General features: G+C 42.1%; 1 protein-coding gene across 2 annotated transcripts in view; it reads right to left on the reverse strand.

Moving 5' to 3' along the window:
- Nucleotides 1-17,182, reverse strand: part of LOC146041998 (membrane-spanning 4-domains subfamily A member 4A-like) — a 35,522-nt gene extending 18,340 nt beyond the window's left edge. Inside the window, exons 1-3 of one of the 2 annotated variants that reach the window (XM_083161888.1) lie at nucleotides 17,041-17,182; nucleotides 9,453-9,619; nucleotides 5,954-6,088 (exon numbers count right to left, since the gene is read on the reverse strand). In XM_083161888.1, coding sequence (XP_083018014.1) covers nucleotides 5,954-6,088; nucleotides 9,453-9,608 — 291 coding nt within the window. In that variant the 5' untranslated portion in view covers nucleotides 9,609-9,619; nucleotides 17,041-17,182. The remainder of the gene's footprint in view (nucleotides 1-5,953; nucleotides 6,089-9,452; nucleotides 9,620-17,040) is intronic. The other variant, XM_083161887.1, reaches the window with a different exon arrangement.
- Between the last annotated feature and the right edge of the window lie 68 nt (nucleotides 17,183-17,250).

Consider the following 17,250-nt stretch of genomic DNA (forward strand, 5'->3'; position numbering starts at 1 on the left):
TTTATGTGTAATATTCTCCTGTGCAGTTTGCAGCCAGTAATGACAAATGGGAGGGGGCCCCCTGTCCAAAATGACCCGGTCCCCACGAAAGGCTTAATCCAGCCCTGCTCCTTTGTCACATTTACAAGTGTCCTTTCTGATGGTATTTTTTTATAGATTTTAGATTATGTGTGAAGTGCTGTAATAGTAAATGGTCATTTGCCTTTATTCAGATGTGATCGCAGTACAAATTTGTTTGGAAAATAGGCAAACCATGTGCACTGCAGGTGGGGCAGATGTAACATGTATAGAGAGAGTTAGATTTGTGTGAGTTATTTTGTTTCTGTGCAGGATAAATACTGGCTACATTATTTTTACACTGCAATTTAGATTTGAGTTTCAACACACCCCACCCAAATTTAACTTTTCTTTGCACATGTTACATCTGCCTCACCTGCAGTGCACATGGTTTTGCCCATTTTCCAAACAATTTGTACTGCAATCAGATCTGAATAAGTGCCTTTGTGTGGGTTTCAATGATAAGTTGGTAACAGTGTAATAGAGACAAATGTATCTTTCTATTCTAAGAGTTTAACTAATTTGTGGCAAAAAATTTATCTACTTGTGTCCAGTCCTCTGGATTCAAATGGTAATGTTTCTGTGAGTTTTACTCCTGTATTGACAGTGGCGTATGTACAGTAGGTACAGTACATGTATCAAATCTCAAACTGGGCGAGTGCAGTATGAGGGCTATTTAATGATTTGCTGAATGTGCCTATAATCGGTATATTCAAAATGTAATAACCGACTATTATATATATATATATATATATATATATATATATATATATATATATATATACGCAATATTTAGATATTTCTAATTTTTAGGTATATGGGGTTAATTGACAAAATTATGTATAGTCATATACCGTAATTGGTTAAATAGTGTCCTTGCATATAGACCCAATCCTTATGGGTATTCACATTAAATTAGTGGCTCAGATATACCTATATTGTCTTTGTTTTATTTGCACATATAAATATATGCAGTATGTGCCACATCTCACTGTACTGTCTTAATACTATCAGCTGCTTACTATCAGCCGGCGTCGTTATTTTGACCGCCGGCATATCATACCGGACCCAAAAAAAGATAATTTATTAGCTGCACAGTCCTGTTTTTTAAACATGCAGTGGAATACAATGGAAATATTATAAATTAACAGAATATGTTAGTCTTTGTTATTCTTATTTGGGATGCACACAAAGATTAGTACGGCATATGCTGCCTCCTACTACACAGGTAGAGCTCCTATAGGGTGCTCACTGGGACACTGTAGCTGCTGGCCAGCAATGACATGAAGTACAGTATACGCACTTTGGTCTCTAATACTGTCAGAGCGCCTCCATGGCACTGCTCCTCCCCACAATAAAAACATTTAACTCCCCATGGGCATTAAGCATTTACCTCCCCCTGGGCAATAAGCATTTAACTCCCCCTGGGCAATGAGCATTTACCTCCCATTGGGCAATGAGCATTTACCTCCTCCTGGGCAATGAGCATTTACCTCCCCCTGGGCAATGAGCATTAACTCCCCCTGGGCAATGAGTATTAACTCCCCCTGGGCAATGAGCATTTAACTCCCCTATACATGTACATGCACCATAGCTATAATGTACATGTACAATGCACTAAACTATATATGTACAAACACCATAGCTATATGTACATGTACAATGCACTAAACTATATATGTACAAACACCATAGCTATATGTACATGTACAATGCACTAAACTATATATGTACAAACACCATAGCTATATGTACATGTACAATGCACTAAAATATACATGTACATGCACCATAGCTATAATGTACATGTACAATGCACTAAACTATATATGTACAAACACCATAGCTATATGTACATGTACAATGCACTAAACTATATATGTACATACACCATAGCTATATGTATATGTACAATGCACTAAACTATACATGTACATACACCATAGCTATATGTATATGTACAATGCACTAAACTATATATGTACAAACACCATAGCTATATGTACATGTACAATGCACTAAACTATATATGTACAAACACCATAGCTATATGTACATGTACAATGCACTAAACTATATATGTACAAACACCATAGCTATATGTACATGTACAATGCACTAAACTATATATGTACAAACACCATAGCTATATGTACATGTACAATGCACTAAAATATACATGTACATGCACCATAGCTATATGTATATGTACAATGCACTAAACTATATATGTACAAACACCATAGCTATATGTACATGTACAATGCACTAAACTATACATGTACATGCACCATAGCTATATGTACATGTACAATGCACTAAACTATATGTGTACAAAAACCATAGCTATATGTACATGTACAATGCACTAAACTATATATGTACAAACACCATAGCTATATGTACATGTACAATGCACTAAACTATATATGTACAAACACCATAGCTATATGTACATGTACAATGCACTAAAATATACATGTACATACACCATAGCTATATGTATATGTACAATGCACTAAACTATATATGTACAAACACCATAGCTATATGTACATGTACAATGCACTAAACTATATATGTACATGCACCATAGCTATATGTACATGTACAATGCACTAAACTATATAAGTACATAAACACCATAGCTATATGTACATGTACAATGCACTAAACTATATATGTACAAACACCATAGCTATATGTACATGTACAATGCACTAAACTATATATGTACAAACACCATAGCTATATGTACATGTACAATGCACTAAAATATACATGTACATACACCATAGCTATATGTATATGTACAATGCACTAAACTATATATGTACAAACACCATAGCTATATGTACATGTACAATGCACTAAACTATATATGTACATGCACCATAGCTATATGTATATGTACAATGCACTAAACTATATAAGTACATAAACACCATAGCTATATGTACATGTACAATGCACTAAACTATATAAGTACATAAACACCATAGCTATAATGTACATGTACAATGCACTAAACTATTCATGTACATGAACCATAGCTATAATGTACATGTACAATGCACTAAACTATATATGTACATGAACCATAGCTATAATGTACATGTACAATGCACTAAACTATATATGTACAAACACCATAGCTATATGTACATGTACAATGCACTAAACTATATATGTACATAAACACCATAGCTATAATGTACATGCACAATGCACTAAACTATACATGTACATGAACCATAGCTATAATGTACATGTACAATGCACTAAACTATATATGTACAAACACCATAGCTATATGTACATGTACAATGCACTAAACTATACATGTACATGAACCATAGCTATAATGTACATGTACAATGCACTAAAATATACATGTACATGCACCATAGCTATAATGTACATGCACAATGCACTAAACTATATATGTACATACACCATAGCTATATGTACATGTACAATGCACTAAACTATATATGTACAAACACCATAGCTATAATGTACATGTACAATGCACTAAACTATATATGTACAAACACCATAGCTATAATGTACATGTACAATGCACTAAACTATATATGTACAAACACCATAGCTATAATGTACATGTACAATGCACTAAACTATATATGTACAAACACCATAGCTATATGTACATGTACAATGCACTAAAATATACATGTACATACACCATAGCTATATGTATATGTACAATGCACTAAACTATATATGTACAAACACCATAGCTATATGTACATGTACAATGCACTAAACTATATATGTACATGCACCATAGCTATATGTATATGTACAATGCACTAAACTATATAAGTACATAAACACCATAGCTATATGTACATGTACAATGCACTAAACTATATAAGTACATAAACACCATAGCTATATGTACATGTACAATGCACTAAACTATATAAGTACATAAACACCATAGCTATAATGTACATGTACAATGCACTAAACTATACATGTACATGAACCATAGCTATAATGTACATGTACAATACACTAAACTATATATGTACATGAACCATAGCTATAATGTACATGTACAATGCACTAAACTATATATGTACAAACACCATAGCTATATGTACATGTACAATGCACTAAACTATATATGTACATAAACACCATAGCTATAATGTACATGCACAATGCACTAAACTATACATGTACATGAACCATAGCTATAATGTACATGTACAATGCACTAAACTATATATGTACAAACACCATAGCTATATGTACATGTACAATGCACTAAACTATACATGTACATGAACCATAGCTATAATGTACATGCACAATGCACTAAACTATATATGTACATACACCATAGCTATATGTACATGTACAATGCACTAAACTATATATGTACATACACCATAGCTATATGTACATGTACAATGCACTAAACTATATATGTACATACACCATAGCTATAATGTATATGTACAATGCACTAAACTATACATGTACATGCACCATAGCTATAATGTACATGTACAATACACTAAACTATATATGTACAAGCACCATAGCTATATGTACATGTACAATGCACTAAACTATACATGTACATACACCATAGCTATATGTATATGTACAATGCACTAAACTATACATGTACATACACCATAGCTATATGTATATGTACAATGCACTAAACTATATATGTACATACACCATAGCTATATGTATATGTACAATGCACTAAACTATACATGTACATACACCATAGCTATATGTATATGTACAATGCACTAAACTATATATGTACATACACCATAGCTATATGTATATGTACAATGCACTAAACTATACATGTACATACACCATAGCTATATGTATATGTACAATGCACTAAACTATATATGTACATACACCATAGCTATATGTATATGAACAATGCACTAAACTATACATGTACATGCACCATAGCTATATGTACATGTACAATGCACTAAACTATATATGTACATGCACCATAGCTATAATGTACATGTACAATGCACTAAACTATATATGTACATACACCATAGCTATATGTACATGTACAATGCACTAAAATATACGTGTACAAACACCATAGCTATAATGTACATGTACAATGCACTAAACTATATATGTACATACACCATAGCTATATGTACATGTACAATGCACTAAACTATATATGTACATACACCATAGCTATAATGTATATGTACAATGCACTAAACTATACATGTACATGCACCATAGCTATAATGTACATGTACAATACACTAAACTATATATGTACAAGCACCATAGCTATATGTACATGTACAATGCACTAAACTATACATGTACATACACCATAGCTATATGTATATGTACAATGCACTAAACTATACATGTACATACACCATAGCTATATGTATATGTACAATGCACTAAACTATATATGTACATACACCATAGCTATATGTATATGTACAATGCACTAAACTATACATGTACATACACCATAGCTATATGTATATGTACAATGCACTAAACTATATATGTACATACACCATAGCTATATGTATATGTACAATGCACTAAACTATACATGTACATACACCATAGCTATATGTATATGTACAATGCACTAAACTATATATGTACATACACCATAGCTATATGTATATGTACAATGCACTAAACTATATATGTACATACACCATAGCTATATGTATATGTACAATGCACTAAACTATACATGTACATACACCATAGCTATATGTATATGTACAATGCACTAAACTATATATGTACATACACCATAGCTATATGTACATGTACAATGCACTAAAATATACATGTATAAAAGAAAGAGACATTTTCTTACCATTATGCCAGACCAAAAAGGCGAACCAAAAGAAATGATAAGAGATAAAAGAAAAGGGCACCATGTCATGTGGCATTTGGTAGTCAGAACAATGCCAATTAGAATTTGCGTTATTCCAATCACTATCTGGGTCACCTATAAAATAAGGAAACACGATACAATCATCTCTCCAATTAATGTAGATGAACATTTAAGATTACAGTCCAGATGTAACAGCCTCTGAGTTCCGCGCCTGTGGGGGATGCCGGCCCAACTCAAACCTTGTTATAAAATCATTTACATGCGAAACCATGCCTTGTGAGTGATTGCCTCTTTAATAAAAAAAGTTCAACCGGCATCCCGCACAAACCCGGAACTCAGAGGCTATTACATCCAGGGTGGCAACAGAAATCTTGGGGTACACTGATACAACTGCCCCCCCCCCCCCCCATAGCTCCTTGAAACACACCAATGCGTGGTCCCATGCGCATTGAATCGGAGCCCCTAGATCGCAAGTGCTGCATGTAGGATCTGTCCGATCGGACAGCCTCTGGCCGAACTTGCTGGGATGGAATGCAATTTATCCCCTCATTAAAGTCACAAAAGTGTATGGGGGCCTTTAGGGTTAGACTAGAGGGTGGGGGGTAATGGGAAGATGCAAGGTACGTATATTTACCTAAACCCTGTAGGGATTCCCTCCTATGGGAAGCCAGTCAGTATTCTGACTGCCGGCATCCGGACCACTGGCCATACGTACAGTATGTATCCCCACCCACAATTAATATTATGCCAAAGCGCACTGCCCCTTTTATATTATACCAGACAGTAAAGCCCACAGTATATATTTATTGCAAACAATAATGCCCACTGTTCACATAACACAACTTGTAATACATACAGCAAGCTCACGGAGAGACCCTCCCTATTGTAGCGATGGATACACTCTGCCCTCCTGTCTGGGGCATCCGAACATTGCACTGCCCTGATGTTTTATATATTTGCCATGTAATCGTGCTGGGTGTAAGGGGAATTTTCCAGGTGACTGCCTGAGAAATAAAGTGTAGGCTTAGTGCAAACACTGTGCCCTCGCAGATACCTTGGGTTTTCAAGGGACCCGAACCCACACACAATATGACAGTTCCCCTCTCCCCTTATATCTTCCACACTGACCAGTACACCGGTATAGTATACTGTGGATGCTGCAGCTGGAAGGAACCACACTGCATTCTCTCTGACTGCATACCTCCCAACAGTCCAGATTTTAGCGGGACAGTCCCGATTGTCAGGGCCTGTCCCGCTGTCCCACCCGCGGGCGGCAGTGTCCCGCGGTGTGGGGGGGCTGTTGGTAGTCCCCCCTGTCAGCTGCTAAGGGGGCTGGAGGCATGGCTAGAGGCTCACAGAGCCTCTGGGTCATGCCCCCATAGCGGGCCCATTAATGCCCCGCATGCTGGGACTTGTGGTTCTCCAAGTCCCAGCATGTGGGGGAGGTCTGCTGGCACTTGTAGTTCTCCTGTATCAAGCAATGTTATGTATGGAAGATTTAACCCTATCAGGCCGGCGTCCACTGGCCACGGACGCCGGTGACAGCCCCGGGCTTCAGTCCTGGACGGGTGAAGCCTGGGGGGGGGGACCCTTTATGGGGGGGTCCCCACTCCTCCAGGTACCCCGTCCAAGGCTGACCAGTCACGGTGCTCATGTTTCGGCCGGGGGACCTTATATAAAAAGTGTCCCCCGGCTGTGGCATGACACCGAGGGCTGTTGGAGCCCGGTGCTGGTTTCAAAATACAGGGGACCCCCAGATTTTTTGTCCCCCGTATTTTTGGAACCAGGACCGGCTTAATGAGCCCGGGACTGGTTATGCTCAGGAGGGGGGACCCCACACCAATTTTTTTTTTTTTATGAACACAAAATCACTCATTTCCTCAAAATCGCACATTTTCATGCCTAAAATTCGCACATTTTCATGCCTAAAATTCGCACATTATCTCACTAAATCGCACTTTTCATTCCAGAATTCGCACCTCATTAAATATGTGAATTCGCGGCAAAAATGTGATATTAAAAAAGTGCGATAATGGGCGATTTTGAAAGTGCGAAAAAAATCTCATCCCATAGAATGTCACCCAATGTCTCCCAAAATCTCTAACTTTCTGATTCTCACACCCTATTACATTTGGCCCCTTATCAGTAATGCCATCTCCAGATGGCATTATTCTATGGAAGACTTTGGTCACACTTGTGCATATGATGTCGGTCACTTTACATGTTGCTGTCATTGGATGTGATCATTTTAATACATCTCAGTGGAAATTAATTTTCTATGGCCACAGATAGCGGGTCTAAGCCTGAGATATAATAAATGGGCCCCATAATGTCTCTCAGGAAATCCTCTGTGTCTGGTATTCATCCTGAAACTCTGGAGTGGCCAGTGGTGGCTCCAGAGGTGGGGATGCAGCACAGTTCAAAATTCAAATAGGGAAGTCACACCAAATGGTCAGTTAGGAATGGGTGTTGTGGCTTTGTGTGTGGTACCCCTACATGAATTTGGAACCATGCTGCAGCCCCTCCTCTGGAGCCACCACTGTTAGGCAGGACTGAGTGTGGTGACTTGATTGCAGTGGATCAATGGTCCAGCTGGCCTCCTGCAAGCTAAGACTTCACCACGTTGTGAGGTCGAATTAGGTCAAGGAGGCCCGCAGGAAATCGAATACACTGCAAGAATGGGTGAGATGACGTATACACTCAGCCTCCCAGAACGTGAGGGTATGAACCCACAGGTGCAACAATGCACAGATGGTAACTAGGTGAATGTCCCTAAAGTACACAATGGGTGCAACAATGCACAGATGGAAAGAGAATCATAATAATCCTGTATACCTGCACTAGGAGAGGGGAACCCCCTGGGCAGGCAAGGCCTGACCCTCCTGTGCAGGTAACTGCAACAATGCAGAGATTGTAACAATATATAAAGCAAAGATAAGGATGCAGGTAACCCCTGACTTATCTGAAATGACGACTGACAGCAGGCTCTGGAAAGGATACTGCAGGCTGGACAAAGCAGGTACTGAGGACTGAAGCAATCAGGGACCAGGAACATGAGTCACAGACACTGTGGACACTGGATACAAGGTGTTGGGACTAGGAACACTCTGGAGCAGGAACCCAAAACAAACAGAAGGAGCCTAGCCTGCAGCCACACACAAAGAACAGGGTATGCATGAACACCAGGCAAGTTGGATCAGCAAAATCTGGAGCACTGATCCAGTGAACAAATACAAAACCCACACAGACCATAGTGACTGCATAGTTACAACGACCCACTGGAGGTGGATCGTAACAGTACCCCTCTTGAAGAGGGGTCTAGGAACACCAATACCAGGTCTTCAACAACAAGGTGTACATGCTGCAAGTCAGTAGGGGGGGGGGGTCAGTCTCTGGTAAACCACATAGTGTATTTTTTTCTTCTTCCTCCAGTTCTCTGCATTATGTAAATTCATTTATAAGCAGTCAATGTACTCACCCCAAGAGGTTCAGGTTCTCCTTTAAAAAATTTAATCAGTGGTTTAGGTATTGTGTTTGGAACATTATTTATTTGTATCTCCGGAGGTTTAGTATTTTGTGGGCCACCTTGAGCTATAGTGACAAAGCCTCCATGTTCTGATCGATATGAGGACATGGTTCTTCTAGCTATAAGGGATAAGAAAATGACAATTAACAAGAATGGAAGGACAGGTTTGTGCCAATTTCGTTAGTTGGTTTGGAAAAATAAAATATCACAGATTTTGAGGTTCATTCAGGAGATATTGTCTGCACATTGGTTGATGTTTTCTTACTGCACAGTGCGCACTTGTGGTAAGATCATTGCAGTTGCACCGAGGAATCAGATGCAATGTGAGTGACAATAGAATAGCATCTGTGATTGGTCGACAAACGCAGGCGTGTCATAGCCAGTCAGACAGTGTTTTCTGGGCATGCAGAAATTACCAGCTGCAATTTTACTTGCTACTGGAGAGCTCTCACTGATTTCTGATGATGGCACCGATGTTTCAGTAATTATACGCTGTTGCAAAGCAGTGGGCATTCCTATGCTCAGGGTAGCTTCTGCCCATATTAGCATATATATGCAATTGCACACCGCAATAGATAGCAATTTGTGGTGCCCTATCAATAAAATGATATAATGGTGGTTAGAAAAATAAAGTATAATTTATAAATTAGCATTGTGTTTGTGTTCAGTTCCATAAGAAAGAACACATGGGGCAAAATGTAATAGGTTTTTTGACATGTTTTAAAATTGCACTAAATCGCATGTCTAAAGCACTAAATCGCATGTCTATAAATAGCACATTTTAAGTTAAATTTTTTTTAGACAAAGTCGGAATTTGCATGCGAATTACTGCAATTTTTAGAAAGGAAAAAGTGTGATTTTTAGTATCGAAAATGTGCGATTTTTAGATCTGTGGTTTCTAGTACTGAGACGGCTCCAGCCTTGCTGTGACTGGCAGTGACTTCCTATTGGAAGACCGACCTGCCAGACACCCAAGGCAGTCCCATTGGGAGGTGTTCCCTCCCTCCAGGATGCCTCTACATGGGCTGTTGATCGGCAGCCCATAAAAACCAGGTTCCGCGCATGCACAGTACGAGGATGATACTGCGCATGCACCGGACCCGGGACCCTGCATATGCCTCCGGGGGGTGGTGCAAAAGCAGCCCATAGAGGCTGGGGTCAGCCCATGCGCAGTACCGAAGAAGCTACTGCACAGGTGACGAGGACCAGGACCGGGGGCCGGGACCTAGGATATGCGGCAGCAGCTGGAGGGCATAGGCGTGCGCACATAGAGTGTTAGGGGTGCACAGGCACCCCCCTAATGCTGTGCCCACCCTTATAAACACCTCCATGCCACTAGCAACCAGCAATACCTTTTACCAAATACTTTTGCTTTTTAGAACTGTATTCTATTAAAAGAAGTGCCCATCAATCAATTATGTGTGTTTTGAATTGTTAATTGTACTAGACCATTGTCATATCACTACATACCTGCGTCATCCATATACTGTATGTTTTGGACCTTATTTGCATGAACTGTTACAGAGAGTAATAAGGAGATTAAAAACCGACTGAAATAAACAGGAGATTATGTTGTGGCTGAGGGACTCTTATATTGTAGTGAGTGCCAATAGATGATGATAGACACGCCTAGTTGGTGGTGTTAGACGCACCCAATGGGTGTTGTTAGACAGGGCACAATAGGTGGTGCACCCCCTAATAAAATGTGCTGCGCACGCCTATGCTGGAGGGGATCCTGATCATGGCAGAGGTGGAGGGGGGCCCGCATCGTGGCAGTGCCCCTACTCTGCAGAGATAAGAGCTGCTGCTGCGCGCATACACACACACATACACAAATACATATATTTATATAAAGTGCTGTGTGTGTATGTGTGTGTGTCTGAGGGGGGGGCACAAATATTAATCTTGCCTCTGGGCAACTGGGACAAACTTACGCCACTGTGTTGTCATCTAATTGCTTGAAGTACATCTGAACAAGCTCCACAATAAAACATTTGGACTTTGAATTTTGACTTTTTCATGGTTATTCTCCAACAGGAGAGATTGGCGCCACCCTACTTTTGTGTTAGAGATTGTCTTCTGACATTTGCTTATCCAGTTAGTCATTTGGTCACTCCTGCAAAGTATTCCATTGGCTCCTGCCCAGATTTATGCTGGGTACACACCAGGACGACTAGGGCCCGATCCCCACAATCTAGATCCAATTCCGATCAATTGGATGTAGATTGTGTGCTGATTGGGCCCTTTTCTGACCTGGTGTGGACCGATACCGATCCGATGCGCGGTCCCGCGGGTCGGTCGTTATTGAGATCCTACCTGCTGCAGGTAGGATCTCAATGACGACCATACAGCCGGGTGCGGGTCGCCATCAGATCGGACCCGCTCACGGTGCATATCGTGAGCGGGTCGTGCCCCCCCGCGTCACCGTGAGCGGGTCGGACGAGACACTGACGACCCGCTCACGATGTGCATCGTGAGCGGGTCGTCCTGGTGTGTACCCTACATTAGAGTCCTGGTTGGACCTCCCGTTGGTGTAGTATGGGCAGAACTTTGAGCCGGGGAGCCTATTCAGGGCCTTCCACTGAATGGATTTGGAAGGAAACTTCACTGAGTGGTAACATTGTATCCCAGGAGACATACTAGCAAATTGGAATTGTGGGCAGACCTCCCATTGGTCTATGCAGAACTTTCAAATATGGTGCCTGTTCTGGGCCTTCCACAGAATGGTTTTGAATGAAAATTGGACAGAGCTGTTATAAGGGACAAATATATTAATGAGCTAATAAAACTGACAGAACCAGAGGTAGGAAGACAAAACATGTTGTGGTAAATTTACCAATGCTTCTAAAAATGCAACCTGTCTATCGCATCCAACAAAATGATAGAGAGAATCTGATTGGTTGCTGTGGGCAACATCACCTATTTCATTTTAGAAGCATTGGTAAATTGGCCTAGTTGTATACCTTGGAAAAGCCACATTGATAACAGAAGAAAAACACTAATGCTGGCCGCACATTAGACCAACTTTTCTCCGACCATCCAACTAGTTGGATGGATGGAATAAAAACCTGGTACTGGATGAGAGCAAATGTTATTTCCAAAATCTGAAAATAGACAACAACTCTCACAGACAATGTACTGTAGTTGGACCTATTTGATTTAAACAATTTCACTGAATGTTTTTGTCCATTCTCCTGAGTTTGTGAGCAAATTGCTTATTGCCATTTGCCCCCATACAATACCAGATTTTCAGTCCAACCAACCAAATAGTTGGATGGTTTTAGGAAAGTTGGTCTGATGTATGGCCAGCATAAGGGGGGTATTCAATCTAGAACGTCCAAACAGTCGCAATCCCGGGCCGTTTTTGCTACTTCCGACAGTAACTCCACAGCCGGAATTCAATGTTCCGGCTGTCAAGTGTCGGAAAGTCCGTGGATCAGTGTAAACAGCCGTAGATTGTCAGAAAATTCCCGTGAATTAGAGAATCTGCGGCCATTTCCGACAAAACAGACCCGACTTTTAAAAAGTCTGATCTGACACCCTCCAATGCTGTCATTACGGCAGCATTGAATAGGCGAGTGACGATATTTCCCCTGTCGGGAAATATCAGCACAGATTGAATACCCCCTAAATCCACCTCGCAATGTAAAATTTATTATAAAACTGAACAGAAAGCTAAGTCAGGGATTAGGGCTAATGGTGTCACCCTAAAAAACAGCCACCTCTTAGGGGTGTTGAAAGAGCTGCCAATTACGTTTAAAATGTTGACCGTTACATCCAACTCAGTGATAACCCAATAACTTGAATATTTAAACTTGGGCAACGCCGGTACTTCTGCTAGTTTACTATAAATGCCAATGTCCTCATCCAGTGTCCCACAGTGCACAGCGGTGACCTGCTCTCCTGCAATTCCAAAATATGTTTTCCAATATTGTTGCTGGGAAAAATATCCAGTGCGCCTCATAGAGATCTCTGCCAGGAACAAGCTTATCTGGCTTACGAAATATCTATTTCCTGATAACACAGCTAATTTTGAGCTATTGCTATTTAACCCTTTGAGTGCCATCGTTGCTGCGAGGGATTCAGGCCCTTATTCTGATCGGTGCGGCCGGAGCCGATTATGCGGCCAGGACCGTGCGTGCGAAACCCCGCCTTCCATACGGATCGCCAACTCCGTCCGTATGCGGTAAGAAGCTGTCCGAACGGACCGCACGTGTATTTTTCACGGAATACGCCTCCTCCATCTAAGGGAACCTCCCCCATCATTCGATGGTCGCAGACCATCGAATGCAGGACCGTGTGCTCCACCAGCACCCGCAACCTCAGACCACACGGACATTTTTCCGTGCAAAAGCAGGGATCTGGGCGGGCATCTGACATCCGGCGATGTCATATGTCCGCCCCCTACACGTGCGTCACGGCCGCATTACCATACGTACGCCCAGCGTTTTCATGGGAACTCCAATGAAACGCGGGGCGTATGCATATGGTAATGAGCCCAAATAGCCCTTCACGCCCCTCTCCACCCCCTGTTCGGAGTGTTCACATTTCATGCGGGATTTGGCCGTACGCCCCGCTCGCACATGCGCAGAGACGCCTCTGCACATGCGCAGACACAAAACATCGGCGGGCCGAACGCACACGGATATATCCGCACCGATCAGAATAAGGGCCTTAGTACTGAATCCCGGCGGTCGGGATCCCGGCGTTCAGAATCCCACTGCATCCCACTGCATCCCGCTGCATCCCGCTGCGAGAGATACTCAAAATATCTGCTAAAAATGCCAGCGGCCCTCGCAGCGACTGTTCTTTTACTATAAATAATCACAAATACAGCCGAGTCACATGAAAAAAACGGTGTGAGCGGCCCTGGTATTTTTGACGGATTTTTTTTTTTTTTGTTGAGGCTCTCTCACAGCAATGGTGCCACTCAAAGGGTTTAATAAAAACGCTTGCTTGGATATTTTTTTACCCTTAGCTTGACAAATTCCCTTGGCAATCAAAGGGTTAAATATACTTTTGGTATCGTAAGGAAAAGATGGTACTTATATGTTAGTTGGGCGCCCACTAAGCTATTTGCTTAGTTTTCCCCCGACATGGATAGTGGGGGTATGGGCGTACTAACTATAGTGGGTGCCCAACTAACATATAAGTACCGAAAAGATAAAACATGCAGGTTATTATAGTATAATAGTATATACTATTTAATAACATCTATGGAAAACAAATTCTTAAAAAGGGGCATAGAAAAATGTTATGCCTCATACCTCCATGATCTCGACTGGCAAGTCGGCAAAGTGTCCCAGCGGCGGGCTGGGCAGTCAACGCCGGGGTCCCTGCCGCGGATGGGAAGTCAGCGGCAGGATCCCTGTGGCGGATTGGAACTAGTAGCCAATACCACTGCTAGTTCCCATCTGCTTCATAGACCCCGCCGCTGACTTCTCATACGCTGTCTGTGGGGGGCCCCCACAATTTTGTTGTCCAGGGCCCCAACAGACCTTAATCTGCCCCTGGGGCATGGTGCTTTGCTACACTCGGCACACCATTTTATTCTACCACCATGCCTTAGTAGATGGCAGGGCATGAAATACCGTCTGTCGGCACATGTCGGCTCGAAAAAAAAGTTATAAACTCCATGTCGACTGTCGATATTCCCCATGTCGACATATATGTGACATGTGTAACTGGCATTCCCTTGTACTGATGCTGGAAGATAAATCACTGTACATTTAGGGTCAGATTTAACAAGGAGTGATATTCTAGTTATCACTCATTACACATGTTGAAGGTTACTCCAACCAATAGGCTACTGTCATTGTTCAAACACCTATCAGGTAGGAGCTGATTGGCAGAGCACCATTTAACAGGTTATGGTATAAATGGTAGGCAAAGCCTAAGTCGACAGTCACTAGTAACCACTAATGGTCGACAGTGACTAGGTCGACACCTTGAAATGGTTGACACAGAGGCGTAACTACAATGACGTGGGCCCCATAGCAAAATCTTGGACGGGCCCCCCCATTATCACTACAATGCCCATGGGGGGGGGTGTTTGCGCCAGAAGAAAGAGTGAGAGAGGGTGTCGAGAGATAAAGAGACTAAGGAATGGACTAAGACTAGGGGCAGAGAGACAGGTCTGAGAGTTTGGGCTGAGAGCAGGGAAGAAAGAGGGGGAGAGGGCAGAGCAGAGAGAGCAGAACAGGCAACCCCCCCCCCCTTCTATAGATGGTACTATAACTGCTACTTTACCCCCAACACTTAGAGGGGCCTAAGTGCCGCAGTGCCCCCCCCCCCCCCCATACCCAGTAAAGGAACCGCTGTGTATGCACCGCCAGGACAGATGACGCTACCTCTGGCGGTGTGTGTCCTCTACACCGAGGCTTCACCCTGACAGGTCTCTGCACCGTCAGGGCTCCACAGCACACCACTGATCTCAGACTCCACTGCGCCGCGCCTCCGCGTCATGAGCCGGAAGCTGGGTCTCCCAAGTCCTCACCGCAGCGCCGGAAACTGCAAAGGTGCTTTTGTATGTTGTCGCGCTGGGGCTGGAGAGTGACGTTGAGCCCCAGGAGTCTGGACTACCGCTACAGTGCTGCGCTGTCCCTGGGACACGGGACAGCTGCGCTGTCAGCCTACCACTGCCCGCAGTATTATTTAAACATTAAAAGGGTGCAGGGCAATTGCATCCCCTGCACCCTCTATTGTTACGCCACTGGGTTGACATTGAAAAAAGGTCAATGCAAGCTTATGGTCGACAAAAATAAGATCTACATGAGTCTTTCATGGTTGTTTCTGTCTGGACACATATGTCGACATGGACACCATCGTAATGTACCATGTCCGTTCGCCATACTTCGGGCACACTATTATATACTCACTCTATGCCCACTTGGATAGTAAAGTGTGAAAAACCACCTTTGGAAAAAAAAGACATGAAAAACTCATGTCGACCTTATCCAAGTCAACCATGTCTAAGTCGACCATAAGTTTATGTCGTCCTTTTGTCAGGTCTGACTGTGTAATTGTCCCTATTTCTCATTATTGACTTTCGAGACAAAAAGCACATTGGCATTGTATCTACTAATTCCTTCACTTTCTCCCCCCCTGGGGCTGATTCATACCTGATTGCTAATTCGAGAATTCAAAAATCATCTGATTATCGAACTACTGCGCATGAGTACCGCTCACATCCTGTGCATGCCTGAGCAGAGCAACTCTTGAATTACTCCATTGGCCCCATGGCGTGCACAAAGCTTTAATCCCCCCCCCCCCCCCCCCAAAGAGGTGAGGAGCAGCTATTGGGTAAAATTTACCAAGATGTGTATTCTTCTTCACATGTGATGTTGCTATGGGCAACCAATCAGATCCTGTCTAATATCTTCTAGAGGGTGCTAAATAAATAAGAAGTAGATTCTGATTGGTTGCCCATAGCAACATCACATGTGAAGTAGAATACACATCTTAGTAAATTTCCCCCTTAGCCTTATATTATATAGGATTCTGGCAGCTATGGTATCTGTCTCCCAACATAATATCTTACCGTATTGCAATATACAGATGTTACCTGGGTTTGTGGTTCCCTCTGAGTGTAACAGAGCCGATTATACTGTCACATCCTCTGTCAGGCTGTTCGCTGTTGGTGGCTGTTTATAGAGATTTGCAGAGAATGGTATGACGCTGTGTACAGGGAGGAGTCCCATTTTCCTGCAGTCAGCACTGTCCACACTATATGATGCTGCTTTCACATTGC

Source organism: Crinia signifera, chromosome 19 (genome assembly GCF_055691185.1).
Source record: "Crinia signifera chromosome 19, ASM5569118v1, whole genome shotgun sequence".
NCBI lineage: Eukaryota > Metazoa > Chordata > Amphibia > Anura > Myobatrachidae > Crinia > Crinia signifera.